Consider the following 25,795-nt stretch of genomic DNA (forward strand, 5'->3'; position numbering starts at 1 on the left):
CGGGGATCCTGGGATTGAATCCTGTATCAGGCTCCCCATGGGGAGCCTGCTTCTCCCTCTGCCTGCATCTCTGCCTCTCTGTGTGTCTCTTATGAATAAATAAATAAAATCCTTTTTTTTTTTTAAGAAGGACTTCTTGGGAAACCCAAAGACAGCAAGGAAGTAAAAAATTAAAGTAAACCAAACCCTCTGGCACCAGCAATACAGGAAACATTAGACAAGAGCCTAGCCAAACTAACATAAAACCTAACACTAAAAGCCTCATTACCTTAGTTACTATTACCTAGTACATCATGTCCAGCTTTCAACAAAAAATTACCAGTCATGCACAAAAAAAAAAAAAAAAAAACAGTCTGTTTTGTGCAGCGGTTTGGCGCCTGCCTTTGGCCCAGGGCGCGATCCTGGAGACCTGGGATCGAATCCCATGTTGGGCCCGGGTGGCTCAGCAGTTGAGTGCTGCCTTCAGCCCAGGGCCTGATCCTGGAGACCCGGGATTGAGTCCCACGTTGGGCTCCCTGCATGGAGGCTGCTTCTCCCTCTGCCTATGTCTCTGCCTCTCTCTCTGTGTCTCTCATGAATAAATAAATAAAATCTTTTAAAAAAATAAATAAAAATAAAACCAAAGATGGCATAAAGAAAAGGGGAAACAAAATATTATGTGAGTTGACTGACAATCTAGAATTCTTGCTAATACTCTTACAGGCTCTAGTTGGCTTTTACAGGTAGATCCTCATATCTACCACTAATAACAGTTATATCTACTCTCTTCCTACCAGTACATCTTTTTTTTTAAGATTTTATTTATTTATTCATGAGAGACAGAGAGGCAGAGACATAGGCAGAGGAAGAAGCAGGCTCCCTGCGGGGAGCCCAATGTGGGACTTGATCCCAGGACCCAGGGATCATGACCCAAGCCAAAGGCAAATGCTCAAACACTGAGCCACCCAAGTGCCCCCTACCAGTACATCTCTTAACCCTTCTTTCCTTAGAGGATACCTGGACCTCCAGTACCATGTAAATCAGTAGCAGCAATACAGGAATGTTACTGTCCTATTCTTAGTATCAAGTGAGAGCATCAGGTACTATTGTGTATAATGTACATTATGCTGTTATGTATAATGTTTTGTTGTGGTCTATTTGACAGTTTTCTACATTAAGGTTCCCAAAGAAATTGTAAGATAATAAACATATGTTTGTTTTAAGCTACTATGCTTTAGGGTAATTTGTTACACAACAGCTAACTTACCACAAAACTCTTACTCTATGATACAATGAGTTAAAGTGAAGATCCTGGGGCACCTAGGTGCCTCAGCCAGTTAAGTGTCTGCCTTTGGCTCAGGTCATGATCTCAGGGCCCAGGGATTGAGCTCCACATTGGGCTCCCTCCTCAGCGGGGAGTCTGCTTTTCCCTCTCCTTCTGTCCCTCTCTCTCCTTATTCACTCTCTCTCACTCTTCACTCTCTCAAGTAAAAAAAATCTTAAAAAAAAAATAAAGTAAGGATCCTATCAGTAGTCAAAGATACCACAGGGATTAGAATTACAGTAGCTACTACAAACAAAATCCAAGTTTCATTACCTTAACACATATATTTATTTCCTACTCACACAGTAATCCACTGCTGGTGTTCCTGGGTAACTGATGGCTTTCCTCCAAATAGTGGTGTAGGGACCCAGAATTCCTTCTTGCAGTTTTGCCATTCCATATTATCAAGATTCTCCTTCTTCCAGCTGGACAGTACGTCCTTTTTGTTTTTTAAGATATTATTTATTCATTCATGAGAAACAGAAAGAGAGAAGCAGACACAGGCAGAGGGAGAAGCAGGCTCCATGCCGGAAGCCCAACATTGGACTCGATCCCGGGTCTCTAGGTTCACACCCTGGGCCAAAGGCAGGGCTAAACCGCTGAGCCACCTGGCCTGCCTGATCATCTTAACAAAGCCCCAACTGACATACTCCTATTCAAAACACACTGAAGAAAATTAGTCTAATAGCCATAACTAGAAGCAATAATGGCTGAGTAACGTAGGCACAACAGAAAAAGAGGCACAAACTTTCAGTGGTCATCTACTCATAACACAGATATTAACAAATACCCATGACCTTGGCAAATAATCACATAATGGGTTTTTGGTCATTGAACCTGCTATAAACTACACTAGATAATAATTCCCCTCTAAGCATTCACTTGAATAAATGCAAGTCTTTTAGGAACTCCATTGAAGTGTTCATAGTGATTTGAATTACAATCATTCAGGAGTACTGGATCCCTTTTCTATTGACACTTATCAATATGTGACTTGGTAGCCAAGCCATGAAATGTCATTAATTAAAACAAAACCCTAATGTAGTTTCAACCCTGGGGACCAATTGTTAAACACACTGGAAATATCAGGTATCATAACATTCTTGGAGTTCTGTGGTTTATCACAACCATTTCACTTTCTTCCTGTGGTTAACCATTACTCTAATGCAGCTACCACACATGCCATAGTTCAGTAACACTTTTTTTTTTTTTTAAGATTTATCTATTTGAGAGAGGGAGAGCACAAAAGGAGGAGGGGCAGGAGGAGTGAGATTCTCAAGCAGACTCACTTCTGTGGGTGGAGCCTGATGTAGGACTTGACCTCAAGACTCCTGAGATCAGGACCTGAGCCAAAAATGAGTTGGATGTTTAACTGACTACACCACCCAGGTGCCCCTTCAATAACCCTTTCAAATGCAATCTCTCACGAGAAGTCCCAGTACCTAAAGGAGATTTGAGGAAAAATTTTAAGATGCTAGCATTTCATGTCAAAAGAACATGGAAATGCTACTGGGCCCAGACAGGAAATCTTGCAAAAGATGAGTAAGGGGCATGGACATAAATGGTCCAAGCCAGCATTATAAACTCTTGAATTATCTCACTTCCTTATGTATTATGCAAGTAATTTCTAACTGTCAAAATACACTCCCAAAAATATTGCCTAGATTTTTGATGGTATAATTAGCAAAGAATATTAAATATTCAGGGTGGGGTTAAACTCCTATCTTTATTTCAAACCATAGGTCACAGTAAACTCAGATTTTGCTTACCAACCAAGCAATAATGGTGGAACTAGAAGAGCAGACTCAATTTTAAGAGTTTTCTGTCACAAGGGAGATATAGGGAGGTTTCTTAATGTTTGAGAGAGTAGGTTTTCTAAGATGACTGAATCTCTCATGATAGCCCCATTTCAGTAATGCAGATTCAGATCTTTCCTAAGACTTAAATTTCATGTAAAAGAAGTGGCAAGGTTGGGAATTCAGGAAATATGCTAGCTTAGCAACTAACTGATCTACTGTTGCATTTGGCTTTCAGCATCTGCAGCCCCATGGTTAGAAAGAGTAAGATTTCTCAACACAATCATTAAGAGACCTTGATTTCAATTTTTGCTTAAGGTCAGAATTTCAAGCAGGCTTTTAATTATCTAATTTAATTATAAACAAGCATCACACATGCTTTTGGAACTAGGAATCCTCATCACCTGTAGTTGTTGGTAGGAGCTATCTAGTCCCTAATGTGCTATGAGCTCATAATCCTGCTGTATCAAGAATAGCCTTTTCTAGGGATATATGCATCCCTATTTTTACAGCAACATTACTTACAACAGCCAATTTAGGGAAGCAGTGTAACTGTCCATTGACAGACAAATGGATAAAGATGACATGGTATATATATACAATGAACTGTGAAATCTTGCCGTTTGCAATGACATGATAGAGCTAGAGTATTATGCTAGGTGAAATAAGTCAGTCAGAGAGACACCATATTATTCCATATGTGGAACTTAAGAAACAAAGCAAATGAGTGGGGGGGGGGGGGAAGAAGCCAAGAAACAGACTCTTAACCACTGAGAAATTTGATGGTTACCAGAGTGGAGTTGGGCAGGGGGCTGGGGGAAATAGGTGATAAGAATTAAGGAGGGATCCCTGGGTGGCACAGCGGTTTAGCGCCTGCCTTTGGCCCGGGGCGCGATCCTGGAGACCCGGGATCGAATCCCACGTTGGGCTCCTGGTGCATGGAGCCTGCTTCTCCCTCTGCCTGGGTCTCTGCCTCTCTCTCTGTGTGTGTGACTATCATAAATAAATAAAAATTAAAAAAAAAAAGAATTAAGGAGTGTACTTGTGATGAGCACTGGGTGATGTACAGAAGTGTTGAATCATTATATTGAACACCTAAAATTAAATTACACTGTATGTGAATTATACTGGAATTAAAATTTTTAAAAAGAGAATAGCCTTTCCTAATACAAAATAGAATTACAAGTTTTTCTTTTGATCTATCTCATTCAATAATCCTTAATACTCCACTTCTCTATCCTTTGATAATCATTCTCTAGTATCAGCTGCCATGGTGGCTAGCATTGCTTGGTTGAGAACAAAAGCAGACTTTAACTTCAAATCAGAAGTTATATATTGGAAGAATATCAAGTACCTCACAGATATAAAGAACTGAACTAAGATGTGAGAAGCAGGAAAGATCCATTTAATGGATCAGAGTGGTACAGAGGGATGCAGAAATCTTTAGACTGCTGCCAAAGGATGACTCAACTACCTCAACTCAACTGCAATACTTCAGCCTAGGAGTGATACTTCATGCTCTTAACAGTTGGTTACAAGAGGGCCCCAACCAATCACAATGAAAAGAAAACATCCATTGTGCCACATATATGGCTGAATATTGATTGGCCCCGCTCCTGTCCCTGTGTCTCCAACCAAAATAAAAAGAATGAAAAATCTGTTTGGCTTAATTGGATCCATGTGTGACTGTAGATTATTACAGAATGAAGAAAGTCAAGTGCCAACAAAGAGCTAGGATAAGTGTGTGTGTCAAAGACAAAACTAGATTTCACCATATATACTGAAAAAAATATGCACATAGATACACGCACACACATATATATATTCAATATTAATTTTGATGCTATGACATGATTTTACACTTTAGGTTTTGCAAGTTGCACATATCTCATTTAATATATTGTGGACAGACAATTCTCCATAGAAGCATACATAGGATTTAACCTCTTTCTACTAACCAGACAATACAGTATTGAATAATCACAATTTAATGAACCTGCTTGGCAGGACAGTGAAATCTTATTTTATCATAATTACAATTTTGCAATAAACATTATTTACAGAAATTTCTTCCACTGGGACAAAATTCCTAGATCTAGAATTACTATTTCAAAAGGAATGCATATTTATAATGTTGATAGGTCATACTATGTTGCCATCCAAAAAGACAATTTTACACTACTAATGATCAGGTATCTGTCTTCGTGCTGATGCCAGTACTGGACATTATCTAAATTTTAGATTTTAATCCATCTGAAAGCCAGGAAAGCTTGTTTTAGTTATTTTCTGATTAGTGAGGCTAAGAAATTTACAGACTTTGTTTAATCATTTGAATTCTTCAACCAACATACCTATTTGGTATACATCACCAATTTTTTCCCACTGTTTTGTAGGTGTAATGGCACTTTGTTCCTACATGACATATTTTTCATATGACTTGTATTATTTGTCAATTGTCTTTTACATCTTTTTGGTGCCTTCCACCATGCTTACCTTTTTATTCTTTGTACAGGCCAACTTATTCTCTTGCCCAGGTCTTCTAGGACCCCATGTCCTATTTAGTAAAGCCTTCCTCCTTTCTGTTTGCTTCTTACATATCATTTCATAATTAGAAATGTTAAATACAATTGCATATTTCTCTATAAGGTATGTGTGTTTTTTTGAAAGAGGGTGGATTACCAACTGTCAACATATTTCCCCACTAATGAAAAACCAGCCTTATGATATAGCAAAATCTGAAATGCAGAGGAACCTATTTCAAAAATGTCCTGCTATGCTTGTCAAATTATCTTTCCTTGTGTTGTTTCCACTGAAACTGTCAAAGTAAATATATCCTACTAGGACTCTGTTGTGAATGACAATTTACAAACATTTTAACAGTATTGAGTATTTCATCTAGAAAAAGTACTTCTCCTCTATTGACATATTTTTGTATTTCAATAGTTTAATAATTCCTTTTCAACTCTATTCATAAGTTGCCTTAGAATTTTGTCTTGTTTTTGAAGTGGGAGTTGTATTACACTCTTAGAAATAATTAGAACCTTTTGTATACTCTCCTCTGTACCAGAGCAGGGGTTGGCAAACTTCTGTAAAAGGATAGAATAAATATTTGAGGCACTGCAGGCCATATTGGCTCTGTTGTGGCTCCTCAGCTCTGCCACTGTGGTGTGAAAGCAGCCACAGAAAACTGTAAACAAATGAGTGTGGTTGTATGCCAATAAAACTTTCTTTGCAGACACTGACATTTAAACTTAATATAATTCTTATGTTGTCACAAAATATTCTTTTCACTTGTTCAATCATTTAAAACCTTTTTTTTTTTTTTTTTAATTTAGATCATGGGCCATACAAAACTAGAGACTTTGGTCAATTTGGACTGGTTTACTTTAAGGTTGACAGTTCCTTAAAAGTTTAATAGAATTGATTCATAAGCCCAAGTGATTTTAAATCAAATCTTTCCAAATTTTCTAATTTTTTAGTAACATGTCATAGTTTTAACTTTAGGCAAATAAATCTTGCATTTTTTTCTGATCATTTCAGTTCTTTTGTTCCAAGAGGCCTACTCATCCATGTTCTCCACATACTTTCTAAGACTGATGTTAGACATACAGGAAAGCTGAATTCTCTCACCAATAAAGTCACATCACCTTACATTTATGCAGATGAGATGGAAAGCCACAATTCAAACTCAACGTGATGAAATCAAATTTTAAACCACCATTGGCAAAACCTCATTGACTACTTTGAAACTTCTGTTCCTGATCTAAACTGGTTTCTCCTGGCCTCCTTCTATGCATCATTTTTATTCAAGAGATGACTGTGATAACCCTTAATGTCCCAAAATAATGTTTTACTCAATATTTGATCTGCACCAGGCACTGTGCTAATGAATAAGCACATGTTATGTATTAACCAATTTAAAGGATCTCAACACAAGTTTTTACATAAGAAGTGAATGAACTATAGTTACACTTAAGAAAAAAATCTGCAATGGGAAGACCAAACTCAAGGACAACAAAACTAAACCAAACAGAGGGAACAGTTTTTAAACTAATGGAGTTGTCCAGGTGAAACAACAATGCTGAGACTATGCTGATGGGAGGGAGGACGGACCCCAGAGAAATCTGGGAAGCAGATCCACAGGATTTGACGTGGAAGGCAAAGAGGGGTGTGCTGCTGACTCTCCACTATGAATTCTCTGATGAGCAAGGTGTGCAGTCTGCCGGAAGACTTTTCTACTTTTCTTATAGTTATAGGATCTCTCTCCAGTGTGGACTCTTTTATGTTGATTGAGGTGTCCAATTTGGATGAAGGTTTTCCTACATTCTTTGCATTCATATGGTTTCTTTCCAGAATGAATTCTCTGATGTACACTAAGGGACTGACGATGGCTAAAGGCTTTGCCACATGCACTACATTCATAAGGTTTCTCTCCAGTATGACTTCTGCGATGACAAATAAGTGATGACTTTGTCTTGAATGCCTTCCCACATTCAATACATTCATAAGGTCTTTGGCCAGTGTGAAGCCTCTGATGTTGAGTACAGGATGAGTTATCACCAAAGGCCTTCCCACATTCAACACATTTATAGGGTTTCTCTCCAGTATGAACCCTCTGATGCTGAATAAGGTGTGTGGTTTGGCTAAAGGCTTTACCACATTCCTTACACTCATATGGTTTCTCTCCTGTATGTGTTTTCTGATGCTGGGCAAGGTGAGCCTTCTGGGTGAATGCTTTACTACAAATTTTACATTCATAGGGCTTCTCTCCAGTATGAATTCTCTGATGAGTAGCCAGCTGTGAACTTATGCTGAAGGATTTACCACATTCCCCACATTCAAAGGGTTTCTCTCCAGTATGAATCCTCAAATGACTAGCAAGGTGTATATTCTGCCTAAAAGCTTTCCCACATTCTTTACATTTAAAAGGCTTTTCTCCAGAATGCACTCTTTGATGTTGAGTGAGTGATGCATGATGACTGAAGGCTTTTCTGCAAACATCACATTCATATGGTTTTTCTCCAGTATGAATCCTTTGATGTACAGTAAGAGATGAGCCATATCTAAAGGATTTGTCACATACATCACATTTGTAGGGTTTCTCTCCAGTATGAATTCTCCTATGTTGATTAAGTCCTATGTGATCACTAAAGGCTTTTCCACAGTCGATGCAATCAAAGGGTTTCTCTCCAGTGTGGTAATATCTCCAGTGACGAATAAGAGATGTGTTCTGTATGAAAGCTTTCCCACATTCAATACATTCATAAGGCTTCTTGCCAGTGTGACATCTTTGATGTCTAGCAAAGGATGAGCCATCACTGAAGGCCTTTCCACATTCATTACATTTATAGGGTTTCTCTCCAGTATGAATTCTCTGATGAACAGTAAGGGATGAACTCTGGGTAAAAGTTTTCTTACATTCATTACATTTGAAAAGTTTTTTTCCCGCATAAATTCCCGTATGTTTTATTACCACTGAATTTTTGGGGAAATTTTTAACTGAATCACGATTATGAACTCTCTCTTCGGAAATGTCCAAATGAAACCATCTTCCAGATTTATTAAAATTACGTTCTCTTTCCTTAGAGAGGCTTTTATTATGAGTGATTGCCTCTTGCCTGAATTGTGTCTCCTGACCTACCAGCTTTCTTTCAAACACACTCTCAGAATCCCAATTTTCTCTGAAAGTGGAACACTCCAAATTAGTGTTTGAAGTTCTATCTGTTACTTCAGCAAATGTATCTTGCTTTGGAAATAATTCCTGGGTCTCATGTATAGACTGTTGGCCTGAAAGATAACAAGAAAACAAGTATTTCTTTATTGTGTGCTAGAAAAAAAAGAATTTGCTATGAGTTTTTGAAAACTATGAATGAATTCATTAATTGGTGAAATAAACCCTAATTAAGCTACATAAACTATGTGCCTCTAAAACATGTAAATATGCAGTATACAATGTATGTAAGCAAGCTCCAGCATAATTTATATAGGAGCCTACAAGAGGTGAGCAGAAAAGAATTAAATACATGTGGAATCAGTTACATATTAGAAGAAAGGAACTGGGAAATTTTTCTGCAATCACACCACCTAGAAATTCTGACATTCATTGCCTTTAATCTCTCTCCCACTCTGTCTTGCTTCAATGCCAGAGCAGTCATCACATCATGAAAGCTGTTCCAAGAAGCACACCAAAGCACAAAAAAAGACAAAGTACTCATTAGCATTTATTAGGATTATCTGAAAGCTGGTCTTTCCCCTCAAATGAGAAAATAAGGTTTCTGCTAACCACATCTTATTTAATTTCAACAAAAACCTACATTACCAACTGATACATTTAGCAACATAATATCATTTTTACATTTACCTGCATGCTTTCATAGGCCTGACACTTTTTTGGTCTTTTATTAATTCTTCACATCTCTGGCCATATATTAATGAATAGGACCTGCCATTTACTGTCTTAGTTCAAAACTGTTTTTCTAAAAATAGTGAGTGCTGCCATTATATTTAATCACATCATACACACTACTGAGCAAGCATGTGTCTTATCTCAGATTCTAATGCTTACAGGGAAGAGTGTACATGCCTAAAGTCCTCCTGCTAAATCACTTAGCATGCACCAAAAATTTGTGCATGTGTAGTTAATCTCAATAAATACATACAGATGAAAGTGGTTTTGGTGAGATGATGCAGAGAATCAAAAGTTATCAAAAAGATGATCTTAAAAAAAGGGAAAATAGTTTTTTCTCACGAAATCTAAACACTTAGTTTTCCTTCTTAGATTAGTAATAAGACAAGGATGCCTGCTTTTTCAACTTCTACTCAACACTGTACTAGAGGTTCTAGCCAGAGCAATCAGAAACAGAAATAAAAGACATTCAAGTTAGAAAGGAAGAAGTAAACTGTTATTTGCAGATAACATGATCCCATGTTTTTTATATAGAAAACCCCAGAGAATCCACAAGAAAAGTACTAGAGCTAATAAATCAATTCATCAAAATTACAAGACACAAGATCACAACACACAAAAATCAGTTTTGGTTCTATACCCTAGAAATGAACAATCTGAAAAGGAAATTATGAAAACAATTCTATGAGGGATAACATTAAAAGAATAAATTACTTAAGAATAAATTTACCTAAGGAGGTACGACATTGTACACTGAAAACTACAAAACACTGCTGAATGAAATTAAGAAGATATAAATAAATGGAAAGACATCCTGTGTTCATGGACAGGAAGAGAGTAAGAAAGAATTAAATAAGTAATGGAAACAAGACCAAATTTGTGAAGTGATACAAATGGGAATGATGCCTCTATTAATAAAAAGAAAAAACTGTAAGTGAAACAAAAGGTCAACAAAGTAAAGGCTTCTATAAAGATACCACCCAACTTAAACTACACCTTATAGTGCAAAGAAACAGCCATGTGCAAACTTACAGGCTACATGAAAGTGGGAACAAAATGTATCACATTTTTCAGATAGGATTTATATTCATACAATATAAAGGCAAGGAAATATGATCCATAGGAAATGTGGGTGATAAGTATATTGACACCATTAACAGAATATGAACTCTAAATGGATTTAAAGTGCACTATTTCTCAAAATTATAAGTACTGCAGGAAATGCAAATTAAACACCCCTTTTCACCCAAGAGCTTGGCAAAAATTGAAAAAAAAATACTCACTATTGGTAAAGATGTCTAGAAATAGGTATTGTTCACATAAAAATGTTAAAATCTTTACACATCACAATTTAAAAAGGTCTAATTTTTTTTTAATTTTTATTTATTTATGATAGTCACAGAGAGAGAGAGAAGCAGAGACACAGGCAGAGGGAGAAGCAGGCTCCATGCACCGGGAGCCCGACATGGGACTCAATCCTGGGTCTCCAGGATCACGCCCTGGGCCAAAGGCAGGCGCCAAACCACTGCGCCACCCAGGGATCCCTAAAAAGGTCTAATTAAACAGAAACTCCTATTACCATATGTGAGAAAGTATGTTGATATTTAAAAACAAAAAAATCACTGGAACAGTTAAGAAAGCTTTTAACACACAAATAGAGAAATGAATATATGAGATATATTTTACAAAAAGATAAAGAGGATAAACATGTAGAAACAGTATTCAATCTCTTTCATAATAAAAAAAAAATAACTTTAGGGCATAATCTTTCACCAAAAAATAAGCAACTATTTTCATCAAAATACCCACTGCTAGGAAGATACAATTAATCCTATACATTAAGTCATCTAATCACTGCAGCAGTTGCTGAAAGCAAACAAAACTTTCAGAGCCTAACAGATGTTCACATCCAGGGATATAACAATCCCAAAATAGTGGTTTTCATGTACATAAAGATACCTGTTGCAAGTATATTTTTAATACCAAAAAATGTGAAGCATCCTAATTGAGCAATGAGATATAGGGCACAGAATGCATGTGAAAAAACATCTCTGTGCATGTGGGAATACACACTATAATTCCAATTACATGAAAAAATATGTGTTTTTTCACAACTTGAAGAAGTCTACACTTGCTCTGTTAACATATTGGGATTATCAGTCATGGTTTCACATTCTGCTTCCAAATAGGTGATAGGATTACATTTTCTATAAACCATTGTTTTCTAAAGAAATTCTTCTTTCCCTTATGTATCAAAAGAGGAATAGAACTCCCCGCCTCGGGATCCCTGGGTGGCGCAGCAGTTTGGCGCCTGCCTTTGGCCCAGGGCGCGATCCTGGAGACCCGGGATCGAATCCCACATCAGGCTCCCGGTGCATGGAGCCTGCTTCTCCCTCTGTCTGTGTCTCTGCCTCTCTCTCTCTCTCTCTGTGACTATCATAAATAAATAAAAAAAAAAATTAAAAAAAAAAAAAAAAAAAAAGAACTCCCCGCCTCAAAAAAAGAAGAGACCTTCCACTTCTATCTTCTTGCAATGCAACTTCTATCCACCCTGACTCAAACAAGGAAGCTACTGGAAATTAATCCTCTCCTTTGTCTCTGCAATGCCCTATTGGAAATTCTGCAAACTCTACTTCATCCAGTTCATCCATAAACATGTTTCATCCTTTCCACTGGAGTGACCATTTACAATCACAACATATGTGTAAATTCCCTTTTTCTCCAAGTACCTGCCGATGCCAAGCACAATGGCTCCCTCAAATAACTTTCCATTCATGGTTCTTACAGGAATGGATGCAGAATGAAATGAGTGGGCCATGTGATCACGAAAAATAGCTCAAAAGTACATGGGGTCAGGACAGAATCGTGTAAGGAGCTGAGCAAATATGAGTGGCCAAAGGAGAAACGTTACAGGGAATGAGCAATCACTCAAGAGAAGGTAGCAAAGGAGGAAAGAGAATAATTTTGAAATCTGAGACCTCTATTTTCTCTCTAGACCTGGAGGACTTTGTGAAGTCCTGTGCATCTTCTCCTATACGTTAGTGAGGACTCAGCCTCTTTGGCGAAAGTTCTGCTCTAACCTGCAGTGGCACTTCCATCCAGGCCTGCTGCACTCACCTGAGAACAGGCTCCTTGTCAGCTCTCTTTCCACCATCCAGGGCTCTTTCCCGTGCTCCAGCAGAGAGACCAAATCTGGCTTAGAGACACAGGGTCCTGCATATGGGCAGATATGGGGTTCTGTCATACACTGGACATTCTTAATCAAGAACCAGTTCTGTGGTTTTGATAGAAAAGTGTTTTATTACAGGAAGAAGCAGAAAGAAAAGTGAGCAGTATCTGAAAGACATTAAAAATGATGCTTCAAGCATAATGAACATACCAACTTTCAACTCTACAAATGTCAAATTCTCATCTTAGGAATCACAACAAAAATTCAGCTCAAAACTTCAGAAGACCCCTCCTCCACCTCTAAATTCAAAACTGACATTTGAATAAAGGCACCTGGGTGGCTCAGTCAATTAAGTGCCTGCTTTCAGCTCAGGTCACGATCTCAGGGTCCTGGGGTCAAGTCCCATATCAGGCTCCCTGCTCAGTGGAGAGCCTACTTCTCCCTCTACCTCTGCCCCTTCCCCCATTTATGCTCTCTCTCATTCTTTTTTCTTTTTTTTTAAGATTTTATTTATTTCTTCATGAAAGACACAGAGAGAAAGACAGAGAAAGAGAGAGAGAGAGAGAGAGAGAGAAAGGGAGAGGGGTGGCGGGGGCAGAGACACAGGCAGAGGGAGAAGCAGGCTCCATGCAGGGAGCCTGACATGGGACTCGATCCTGAGTCTCTAGGATCATGACCTGGGCCAAAGGAGGCGCTAAACCGCTGAGCCACCTGGGCTGCCCTCTCTCTCATTCTCAAATAAATAAATAAATAAATAAATAAATAAAACCCCTGAGAAATGAAAGTGGCAGTTGCTGAAGACAGGTTCAGATTTAGGAGAGGGACATCCTTACCTACTGACCCCAGGTCACTACGGTTCTCCCATATCACATTCTTACAGAAACTCTTCTGAGCAGGGTCCAGCTGCTGGGAGAAGTCTACGGCCATATTTGTGATAGTCACTAAGCCCTGAAATGGTACAACACACTTTTTGGTCAAATGTGCCCACAAACCTGCAGAGGCTGTGGGGAAGGGTGTGAAAGACGCAACCTATGCAAGAATTCTCACTCAGGTTCTGAGCAACGCAGGTCACATAATGACCAGGTCTAGGCATAATGTCTATGTTTGGGGGGGAAAAAAAGAATTTGTAATTTTGCAGAGGAGAACAAACTTACAGTATGAATCTCCTAATGCTGACTGAGGCTTTCCCCACCTTCAAGACTCAAGTCTGCCAGGTGTCCCTCTCATTATGTAAGCTTTGATGACAGAGCAGGGCTGAGGTCCTGCTCAAAGCCTTCTCATGTCATCACATGTTGAGTGTTTTTGATTAAGACAGACTTGTTTGTGACTCATTACAACTGAATTGCAGCCCCTCTTCTAGTGGGCATCATGACTGCACACTCTTCCTTCTGGCAGGATACTCTGTCTACAGAAGCACCGTATTCAAAGGAAACCTTCTCCCAAACTCACTGTGGTCATGATATCTCCCCTCAAGACAGGTTTCTTTTGGAAGGATACTGTGTCTTGACTAGAACTGATCTCCTGACTTACCGGCTGCCTCTCAAACAGAGCACCATAATCCCAATGTTCCTCCAATATGGAGCATTCCAGGCTGTAATTTGTGAGTCTCTCCACTATCACTGCCTGGGATAACGTTTCTTTAGAGATGTCCTTCTTTGCAGGTAACTCCTTGGTCTCCAGCACAGCCTTCAAATCTGAAAGATAGGAAAAAAGCAAGCTTTCTCCGTTATGTATCAGTATAAAGAAAACTTCCAAAACATAATCAGAGAAATTAAAGTTCTCAAAGAAACATATCATATCAAAAGCTTTTTTTATATGACTAACCAACCATATATTCCCATATTTGTGTAGCTTTCATCCTAAAGGATACAACATGAGCTTTATTACCTAAATCTAAGATAAAATGTGGCTAACAAAAAGAGAGGGGAGGCTAAGGAAGAAAACTGCTATATGATCCTTATCTCAACATTATTAAGTAAAATTCACTTTGAATCTTTCTCCAGTTTTTCAGAAAAAATTATTTTCTCTTTTTAAGAGTGCCTCTTTTATTACAATGTTAACTAACAAAAGTTCAAATCCCAGCCTGAAAAGTGCAAGTCTTCAATAATCAACTAGAATCTCCACAAGAGACAAAGGACTGCCAGAAGAAAAAAGCTATTTTGTTTTATTAAACTCATTCAGAGAATGTGATCTAATATGTGAAATGGAAAGGTTTCACAGATACACCCTGCTAGTTCTCCTGTACCCTTTAACAACCCATGAATCTTGCCAGAAGTGGTATCTTTGAGCAGCCTGTCCAGTTCTGTCAATACAAAGTCTTCCCTTGTATGATTTAAACAAAGAGGTTTTACAAGATTCTCAATTCTTTAGAAATCGTTGCCATTTCCTCTTGTAGTAACCCCTGAGAGAAGTCTGTAATTCTGACCCCTTGTCTTACTTGGTCAATTTGTTGTTCCACAGATAATGCTGTAGTTGAAACCACTGTATTCCCAAGTGATAGAAATATCATCACAAGATCTGTAAGATTTCTCTGTCAAATCAGAATCAGTGTTCTTTCCTTCTGAGAGCCAGTCACTCCACTGTCCTGTCCGGTCCTGTCTGCACTGGGAGGCCCACCTGCCCAAATCAATGACGGCCCCGCCCAGACCCAGCTGATCTCTTTCTTGTCATTCTAACATTTCTGCTAAAGACTCTACTCTCATTCTTGTTTCTCTGGCTTGAAACTGGGAGTGATTTTTCTTCTTCCTCTTAGGTCCCTATTTATACTCACCATACATAGGACAGCAGTTTCTACTTCACATAAGCTATGTACGGATATGTCCTATTTCCCCAGAGACAGGGTTAATTCTTCAATAGCTTACACTCATCCACCAATCAGCACGACGGCCTTACTCAAAAGTCACAATAAAAGTCAGTGAAAGACGTCTATACACAGAACAGTCATTTAATCAAAGAGAAATAAGATAATAAAGACAATGGAATCAGCCAAGGATTTTTTAAAGTACAGGAATGTAAGCTTGCATGACAAAGGGTCTAAGAAGGAGCTAGGAAAAATGGAATCCAGAGCAGAGGAAAGAAGTCATGTTCAGAGGGAGGGGAGCAGAGGTGGAGAGATCAGGTAGGATGAACATCTTGGGCAGCCTGGCTCAAGAGCCCTCAATTCTCCCTTCAGGCCTGGAGGCTCAGGAAGTCTGCTGATCCCATATGCCTGGGGTCCTGAGCCGTGACCCACAGGGCCTTCACCCCAGCCAGGCCTCCCACGCTCACCTGGGCACCGGCCTCTTGTCAACTTTCTCTTCACCATCCAGGGCTCCTTCCTCTGTTCCAATGAGGAGATCATGTCGGGCTTGGAAACGCAAAGTCCTAAGTACACAAGAAGAGGGAGGAGGTGGTCATGCTGTGGGTCTGTGCAGACTGAAGATGCTGGCTCCCTGGCCTGATGAAAGAGTGCAGGGCAGGGCATGGTGCTGAAGGAGTAAAGGGCTCCGAGTTACAGAAGCCACCAGGGCAGGTTGGAGAATGAGCAGGGAACATCCTCACCTAGTGAAACCAGGTTCCTGTAGTTCTCCAACATCACACTCCTGTACAGATTCCTCTGAGCAGAGTTCAGCCACTCCCACTCCTCTTGGGAGAAATTGACGGCCACATCCCCAAATGTCACCAAGCTCTGAAAGGACAAAACCACACTCTTGTTTAATCAGTGCTCATGCCCCATCAATGGGGGTGGGGAGGTGGTTGTTATGGACTCAACTGTGTTCCCCAAACTCATACACTGAAGTCTAACACCCAGAAACTCAGAATATGATTCATTTGGCAGTGGAACCTTAAAAGAGGCGATTAAAAGTTAAATGAAGTCCTGTGGTTGGACCCTAATCCAATGTTACTGGCGTCCTTATAGTAAGAGGAAGAGACACCAGGGATGCTACCACACAGAGAAAAGCATGTGCAAAGACATGGTGACAGGGTGACCATCCGCAAGTCGAAGAGAAGCCTCAGGGAAAACCAAGCCTGCCAGCACTGTGATCTCCAACCCCCAGCCTCCAGAACAGACTGGGAAGATAAATGTTGTTCAAGATCCCCATCCACGGTGTGTTGTACAGCAGCCTGAGCAGACTCAGATAGGGGTCTCAGGACTACTTTTCTCCTCAGTTTGAGTGAGAGACTATATGTATAAGGAATAATATCTAAAGAGAGAAAAATACACAAACAGCCCCTGCCCTCAGAGAGCTGGCAATTTTGTGCAGGTGTACACACAGCAATTCAGACCATAAATAATGGAGGCTCAACTGCTCCAGGCACAACATATAAGAGCATTTTTCAACATGACGACACACGAGTGGCCTGGATCAGCACAAGAATGTGGAAATCAATGTGAAGATGAGCCTCAAAAGGCAGAGAAGACTAACCCTCAAAGCAGGTTCTAGGGATTTCTATTTCACTTTCAGTGTTCATTAGATGTTGAGCATTCGTGTTAATAAGAAAAAAAAATACACTAAACAAAATCCTCTTTTTTCTGACATAAAGATGTTTAAGAAAAACACTACAAAAAAAAAAAAAAGGAAAAACACTACAGAACACTTTCAAGAATCAAGGTGCCATCTCAGAGAAGCAGAAGTGTCGAAAGGTACCATGAATCCATGTGTGATGGTGAGCATGCAGCTCATCTCGTCCTCTCCTGGCCAATTTTTATGTAGCATATTTTTAGGATTTCAGTGTGTAATTCTGATACATTCCAATGTATTTTAAATATTTACTTAATTCAAACTCTCACCCTGGGAATCCTATGAGTGGCTGCCCTCTAGATTTAAATGACCAGCAGCCCTAGGATTTTAAAAGTATATAGTGAGAGGCCCCTGGGTGGCTCAATGGTTGAGCATCTGCCTTTGGCTCAGGTCATCATCCTAGGGTCCTGGGATCAAGTCCTGCATCAGGCCCCCCGCAGGGAGCCTGCTTCTCCCTCTGCCTATGTCTCTGCCTCTCTGTGTCTCTCATGGATAAATAAATAAAATCTTTAAAAAAAAAAGTAAATAGTGAAATCAATAAGCAGCAGAGCCCAAAACCTGAATGCAGACTGTAGCACACACTAGCTCTGCAATCTCACCTACTCACTTAACCTGTCTCACCTCCCCATCTGCAAAATGGAAAAAAAATCAACAAAATCTCACAAATCATGGATCAAACATAACACGGGCACAGCACTAGGGACTGGCACAGGTTCCACAAAAGTTCTAAATAAATGTTGGCTACCACACTGCTGACCAACAACCCAACTTTCCTGTTTTCAGCTCCACATAATTCTAGATTTAAATGACCAGCAGCCCTAGGATTTTAAAATCCTAGTGGCAACAAAAGTCCCTGTGAGGGGATATGCTATCACATGCTCTTTAGCCTGCACCAATTCTGAAAGTATTTTCAACCAAACCATGTAAAGACAAGTCAAAAGGGTTTTATAAGTGATATCTTTGATTTGTGCAGACAGTAAACTTTTGATAGCATAAATCTCCTAAATGGGAGACTGAAAGGTGCCAGGTCATAGAAAACTGCTGGTAATACTTGCAGGAAACAGCCAAGAACTGCATATTGTAAGCCGTGAGCCAAGAACATGCTCGTATGTTGACCTGAACAAGCAAGTCTCAGATGGTGCTGGCTGCTCTCAGTAATGCTGTCAACTTGGAGCATCTGGTCATGAGAGCAAAGGAACTGATCTGCTGGCCGAATAAGTAGCAGGAGTGCTCATTTTGCTGTGAAGGTTCAGCTCTGGTTCCCTGGGTTGTTTATATTCATCTGTACCAGCAGTTAAATGCCTTCAAATTCACTGTGCAAGACTCAGTGGAAATCTTCAAGCATCCTGAAACTCAACCGTTTCAATGCAGATGATAAATGAAATAAGCCAGACACAGAAAAACAAACATTGCATGATCTTGCTTATATGTGAAAGCTGAAATAGTCCAACTTACAGAAGCAGAGGGTAGAATGGCAGTTGCCAGGGGCTGGGTAAGAAGGAAATGTGGAGGTGATGGGCAAAGGGAACAAAGTTTCAGTTATGAAGGATGACTAGTTTTGGAGATGTAATGTATAACATTATGCCTATAGCTAACAATATTCTGTTATTTCCTTAAAATTTACTAAGAGGGTAGATTTTTTTTTTAAGAAGGTAGATCTTATGTTAAGTGTTCTTGCTAAGAAAAAATAATAATAAGAGTAGGAGGAACATTTGGAAGATGATAAGTTTATGGCCTTGATGTTAGTGATGGTTTTACCAGTATATACCCATCCTCAAACTCACTGAGTTATACACATTAAAAACATGCAGCTTCCTACATGTCAATCATACCTCCATAAAGTGGCTTAAAAAAAACACACAAACATTTCTTCTTTTTTTAATATTTATTTAAGTAATCTCTACACCCAGTGTGGGCCTTAAACCCACAAACCCAAAATCAAGAGTTGCATGCTCTTCTGACTGGGCCCAGGCCCCCCCAAAAAAACATTTCAATGCAAATATTTCCAAAGATATAGATGTTCAGACACATGCTACTTCTATGCTTTTATTCTGACCTGATTCTAAAAGCCGGCTTTTCACAGATTCCAGCCCTATATTTCTTCTTCTTCTTTTTTTTTTAAAGATTTTATTTATTTTATTTTATTTATTCATAGAGACACAGAGAGACAGAGGCAGAGACACAGGCAGAGGGAGAAGCAGGCTCCACACAGGGAGCCCAACGTAGGACTCGATCCCGGGTCTCCAGGATCACGCCCTGGGCTGCAGGTGGCGCTAAACCGCTGCACCACCGGGGCTGCCCTAGCCCTATAGTTTTAAATACATGCTCCTTGCCTGGCGAGTCTTACACTTATTTTTTTCAGACATTCAAAAATCTTTCACATATTGTTTACTAAATGAAACATTATATACAGTATATATAATGTATACAGTATTATATACAGTATACAGTACATATACTGTATGCAAATTACAATACCTTTTTAAAATCTACAATATAATTACAGCATCTTTACAATGATGTTAGAAGTCTGTTGGTGCAAGAGAAAATGATGCCCACATTTCTAGCCCTTGTTATTACTTTGTCATTGATGGGGAAACTGGAATTTGAGGCTCTTGCTACAAAGAAGAGTATAAGTTCCAATATTTTTTTATACCTGGGCAACTGAGTTTTGGGGGGCCTGGTTTTTTGCTTAATAAGAATGTCCCCTTCTATCTCTACTTCTATGTTCCAGAGGGACCCAGCATTAATGGTGTATGTGCCTCCAGGTAAGACATTTTATCAGTTATATAGACTGCCTTTTATGTATAGAATCAGTAACTCTGGGGGCTCCTGGGTGGCTCAGTTGGTTAAGTGTCTGCCTTTGGCTCAGGTCATGATCCCAGGAACAAGTCCCATACTGTGTCTGGATCCTTGGAGTCTACTTCTCCCTCTGTTCCTCCCCTCTTCCCCACTTGTGTGCACTCTCTCAAATAAACAAAAAATCTATAAAAAAAAAAAAAAAAAAAAAAAGAAAAGAAAAGAAATGCAACTGATCAAAAAAGAATCAATGACTTCTGTTAGTGTTATGGTCTGAATACTTTATGTACCCCCAAAACCTATACATTTGAATCCTAACGCCCAGTGTGATGGCATTTGAAGGTAGGGCCTTTTGGGAGGTGCTTCAGTCATGAGGGCGAACCCTCTTTAATGGTCTTAGTGTCCTTATAAAAGAGACCCCTGAGAGCTCCCTAGCCCCTTCTTCCATATGAGGACACGGAGAGAGGGTGCCAGCTATGAAACAGGAAGCGGGTCTGCATCAGTCACTACATATAATTTGCCAACACCACAATCTTGGTTCTTCCCAGCCTCCAGTTGTGTATGGTTGTCTGTGATAGCAGACCGGACAGACTAAAAGAGCTAGCAAATGTCTTTTACTCTAAACAGTAACAATTATTGCTCACAGGACTTAGGTTATTCCAGACAGAAGTCTATATACTTACATAGAAGCTTATTCAACCCCCATGACCCTGGGAGTTGGTACTATCACCATTCCCATTCTATAGATGAGGAAAACAGAGAGCTGTAACTTGCCCAAGATCACACAGTCAACTGCAGAGCCAAGATTCTGAACCCAGTAGTCTGGCTTCATTGTCTACACCCTTAACATCTACATCAGGGGTCAGCAAAGTCTCTCTGTAAAGGGCCAGAGGACAAATATTTTAGGCTTTGTAGGCCAGAGAGCCTCTGTCACAATGACTCATCTCCGCTCTTGCAGCATAAAAGCTGCCACAGACAACAGCTAAACTATGTTTGCCATGCTCCAAGAAGATATCATTTATGGGCACCAAAATATAAACTTAGGTGATTTTCACATTGTTTTTCATTCTTTTTCAATCACTGAAAAATGTTAATACCATTTGTGGCTCATGAGCTATACAAAAAGAGGTGGCAGGCCAGATTAGGCTAGTTTGCCAACTCCTGTCCAACATCATATATTGTGTTACTGCGTGTCACCTAAAGGGCTGGTCTGTAAATTTCTAAATGACAGTGACATGAGGATGCTGACAGCTAACACTGAGATCTCACTATGTGCCAGGAACCTTTACGTTTTTCTAGACATTGTACATGCATTAACTTAATTAATCCTTCTAAGAACCATATTAAGCCAGTACCATTATCATCCCCATTTTTACAGATGAAGAAAATGTGGCCATTTAAGTTGCCTTGAGGTTAAATTATACAGTGATCAAATGCTAGAGCTAGCATCTGAACCCAGGCAGCCTGACTCCTTAGTCCACACCTGTACCATGACCCTATCATATCTCAATTAAAATGTTCCACTCAGGGACACCTGGTTGGCTCAATGGTTGAGCTTCTGCCTTCGGCTCAGAGAATGATCCCCGGGTCCTGGGATTGAGTCCTGCATTGGGCTCCCTGCAGGGAGCCTGCTTCTCCCTCTGCCTATGTCTCTGCCTCTCTCTGTCTCTCATGAATAAAATCTTTAAAAAAATAAATAAAAGTTTCTACTCAGACGGCAGCCATAACGCCCGATATCCATTCACACTGATGATGAAACAAGATGGACTAGGCAACATGACTTTCAGATAAAACAAATTTTCTCCAACTCATGTCCAGATCAACCTGCTTCATTCAAGGGTATGCAAAATACTCTCATATGTGCACGTCCTATACTCATTCCCATTGTTAGCATGGACATGTGCAGATTTCCAAAAGGGTTCCAAACGTTACACTATACTGGAGAGAAAACATAATGGTACACTCAATATAAGAATTTGTTCTGGTGGTCTCACTCTTAATCTTAAAGATGAGAGAGATTATAAAAGCAAACAGAAAACAAGTCTATCCTTACACAAAGATACTCAGTATTAATACTCTATAGGAAAAAAAATGAAAGTCTTTTGTAAGAAAAAATATCTTAAAGAAGGTTTTTTTGGTCCAATTCAATTAATTTTTAAGGCACGTGAATGAAAAATCAGTAATTTTTTTTTTGGTAAAGTCTACTTTTTTTACACCAAAAATTCTAGCTTTTGAGGCTCTATTATTGTTCCATCCAATACAACTTTTAAAGTATTCTCATTTCAGGGCAGTCCAGGTGGCTCAGTGGTTTAGTGCTACCTTCAGTCCAGGGCGTCATCCTGGAAACCCAGGATTGAGTCCCACGTCGGGCTCCCTGCATGGAGCCTGCATCTCCCTCTGCCTGTATCTCTGCCTTTCTCTCTGTCTCTCATGAATAAATAAATTTTTAAAAATCTTTAAAAAAATAAAATAAAAATAAAGTATTTGGATTTCATATAAATTTAATAAACTTTAACCCACGAAGTTAAGAAAAACTTCTAGGAATGTATTCATGGGAAATAATCAGGGATAAAGGACATTTCCAGGTATAAAAATGATTACCATAATACTATTAAATAGCAAAACACTGGCTATAAGAGAGGTTTACACATTCTTCTACCGAATATTTTCTGAATCAGGCATCAGAGTGTTCCAAATCCATGCCTGTGTTAGGTGTACTTGAAGCAAAAAAACAGATATATTAAGTAGATATACAGTATGCTGAAATGTGCTAAGAGTTAAAAAAAAAAAAAAAGAGTAAAGCAGAGAAGATGTGAAGAATTTGGGTGGGAGTCTTTGAAAGTACAGAGAGCGCAATCAGGAAAATGAGAAGGCAATTTTTGAGGAAGCAAAGTGAGTGATGGAGGAGGATGGTAAAACAAAGGGCCAGGTAGGGTCAGTAAGGGTGCTGTCAGCACATCAAGGATGTGTCCTTCATTCGGGGATGCCCTGGGAGGGTTCTGAACAGAGAGTGACATGGCAGTTAGAACAGACCCTGCCTGGCTGCAGTGCTGGGATGTGACTGCAGGGAGTACATGTAGAAGCAGGAAGTCACAGAAGCAGAGCCCAGGGGCCAATAGTAAGATAACAAGCAGCGATGGTCGCTGTGGGTGTGATGATCATCGACAAGTTCCTAATATAAAGTGAAAATGGCACTGACAGGATTTGCAATGAGGTAAACACAAGGAGTGGGGAAAGAGGGGACAATGATGCAAAGGTTTCTGGCCTAGTAACTGACAGCATGAAACTGCCATGGTCTGAAACAGAGACAACTGTGGGAGCAGCCAGTTTGGGGGGAACCTTAGAATTCAAATGTGAATGTGTTAGGTATGAGTTACCTATTCAATATTCAATATTCCTCAAGGAGAAGTCACGTTGGACACTCAGGCATGGAACTCAGAGCAGAGGTTCGAGCTGGAAAGGCGAATTTGGAAGAAGCCTTCCTGTGGCCAGTTTCTACAGATGAGAAAAAACTGACCTCCTCAGGGGAACAAGTGCACACAGACAAGAAAGGAGAGCCAAGAACACAACCTGGAGGCACACCGACAGCTGTAGGTCAGGGGAGGAACCAGCAGTGAAAACTGAGAAGTCAGGAAGGTGGGAAAAAGGCCAGTTGAGTGTTGTGTCCTAGAGGCCAAGGGAAAAAAGGGCCCTGTGGATAGCAAGGGATGAGCTATGTCAAGGGTTGGCAGTCCCCCATTTTTGTAAATAAAGTTTTATTGTAACACAACCCTGCCCATTCATTTACCTATTGTCTATGGTTGTTTCAGTTATAGAAGGCAGAGTTGGGCAGCTGCAACATAGACCTTATGGCCTGTAGAGCCTAAAATATTTACTATCTACCTTTTAGAGTGAAAGTTTGCCAACCCCTGAGCTGCTTCAAATGCCAACGATAGTCAAAAAAGACTGAGGACTGGGCAGTGCATCTGGTAATGTGAGATTACTGGTAATTTGGTTAAAAGTACTTTGGGTGGTACAACTGGAACCTAGTCCACATATTTATGAGCCCGTGATCATATTTATGAGGCATAGAAAACAGAAACAAACAAAACTATTTGATGGTATTTTAAGAAGCCACATAATTGAGTAAGAAAAAGACAGCTTCTCATATTGCACCGGTGCTGCCCTTTCCTCTTCTGCCTGCCAAAGATCCCCTCTCCTTTCAAAACATGGCTCAAAAATCACCTTCTGGGGAGAGAGCCCCTCCCTTCCCCCACAGGCAGCCAGAAGCCAAGAGGTCCTCTAGGCAGCTCTCACCTGCCCTCAAGAACCTTGTTTGCTTGCTTCCATGACTTTCCACCAACAGACTGTGAGCAACTTGGGAGCAGGGACTGGGCTTGACCATCTGTTTCTCCAGGGACAGACACCAAGTGGATACCAAATAAAACAGGTATAGCACACGCAGCTGTGGTGCTTGCCCCAAGGAGAACCTCTTGGCTCCATCAGAGTCCCCTCTCAGAGTCTGTCTCAGAACATTGGCACAGCGCAGTGCTGAATCACTTCACCAATGAAGAATGAACACTGAATGGGATGAAGAGGAAGCAGGGAAGGAAGCCCTGGGCTACCCCTGTAGCCCATCACTCACCAGAATGTAAGGAAATGGGAAACAGCTCCCAGGACAGCTCTCTTAAACGGAAAACTTTTAAAAGAAAATAAACATTATTAAGTCCTGAAAAGCACGGCTGCGTTTCAGACAAGAAAGTGGAAATGCCAACTCACCTGAGACATGGCTTTCAGTTCAGTTCTCGCCCCTGCTGCCTCCTGCTTGTGCCTCCTCTCCCGAAGGGCAGTGGCCCTAGAGGGCATAACTGGGGGGAGAGAGAGGAGCTGGAGAAGGAGTCTACACCGCGCTCCTCATCACCTGCCTGAAATCGGCCCCTTCTTGCAGAGCCTTAAACTACAGCCATACATCGGGAAGCGCTTCAACAAGTGAAGAATGAAATGCTCTCGGGCATGAGCAGATGGGACCAGTTTTGCAGGAACGGACCTGTACACGACCATCGTTCCACCTAGGGGCTTCCAAGGAGGGAGAGGGGTTTCCTCTGTCGGGAGCATGGACTAGAATGGTGTCCGGCTAGGCCGCCCTCCCTCCCTGCACCGCTGCTCGATGCTCGGACTCAGGGTAAACTTCCATACCTTCGAGGGATGATTCCTCCATATACCAGCCCCAGAGCCGAGGGACCCCCATTCAGCAGCACGTGGGCCCGAGAGGCCTCTGCCCCAGACCTCAGCCTCCCCACACTCTGAGGGGGTGACTCCGTCCCCGACCACCTGTCACCCTCACCTCGGTTCTCCGGCCCCATGGTCACCGCTGCTCGCGGGCCCCTGCAGGACAGGCCGTTCCTCGCGCGCAGCCTTCCCCGAGCAGGGCGGGCGAAGGCGGCCGGGGTCCCCGCAGTCCGGCCTCGGCCTGACCCGGGCTTTGTGCGGGGAGAGCCTCGGCGGGGCGGGGACCCCCGCCCGCGGGCCCCCGCGCTCGCCGCTCCCTGCATGTCGTAGAGGCGCGCGCGCTCGCTGCCCCCACCCACCGCGGGCACGCCCGGAGTCCAGCGGGCCCCGCCCCGCCCCTCCCCTCCCCGCGCCCCTGCGGCCGCCGAGCCCCCCGACCCGGCCGGCCGCACGAACCCCGGCCGCCGACCGCCGCCGGAAGTGGCCGTAGGCGGCCACCGCAACGCTCTCTGGGAAACGTAGTCCCGGCCAGGGCGGAGGCAAAACTGAGCGAAGCGCAAGCCGCAATGCGTCGGCCCTCCCTGGGCCGACCCAGCGTCTGTCGTCTCCTCT

General features: G+C 41.1%; 1 protein-coding gene across 2 annotated transcripts; it reads right to left on the reverse strand.

Annotated features, from left to right (window-relative positions):
• Positions 1–4,901: 4,901 nt before the first annotated feature.
• On the reverse strand, positions 4,902–25,532 carry ZFP28 (ZFP28 zinc finger protein). 2 transcript variants are annotated; one of them, XM_049098560.1, is made up of 9 exons: positions 25,299–25,313; positions 24,734–24,822; positions 24,600–24,653; positions 16,215–16,341; positions 15,942–16,037; positions 14,205–14,368; positions 13,508–13,622; positions 12,623–12,718; positions 4,902–8,886 (listed from the first exon to the last, which is right to left on the reverse strand). In XM_049098560.1, exons 4-9 carry the CDS (start codon positions 16,246–16,248, stop codon positions 7,187–7,189), a joined length of 2,205 nt encoding a protein of 734 aa, XP_048954517.1. In that variant the 5' UTR covers positions 16,249–16,341; positions 24,600–24,653; positions 24,734–24,822; positions 25,299–25,313; the 3' UTR covers positions 4,902–7,186. The 2 variants fall into 2 exon arrangements, with proteins under 2 accessions (XP_048954517.1, XP_025279517.1); XM_025423732.3 differs by lacking the exon at positions 24,600–24,653 and having other exon boundaries at positions 25,299–25,532.
• Between the last annotated feature and the right edge of the window lie 263 nt (positions 25,533–25,795).

The sequence above is a fragment of the Canis lupus genome, chromosome 1, assembly GCF_003254725.2.
Source record: "Canis lupus dingo isolate Sandy chromosome 1, ASM325472v2, whole genome shotgun sequence".
Classification (NCBI taxonomy): Eukaryota; Metazoa; Chordata; class Mammalia; order Carnivora; family Canidae; genus Canis; species Canis lupus.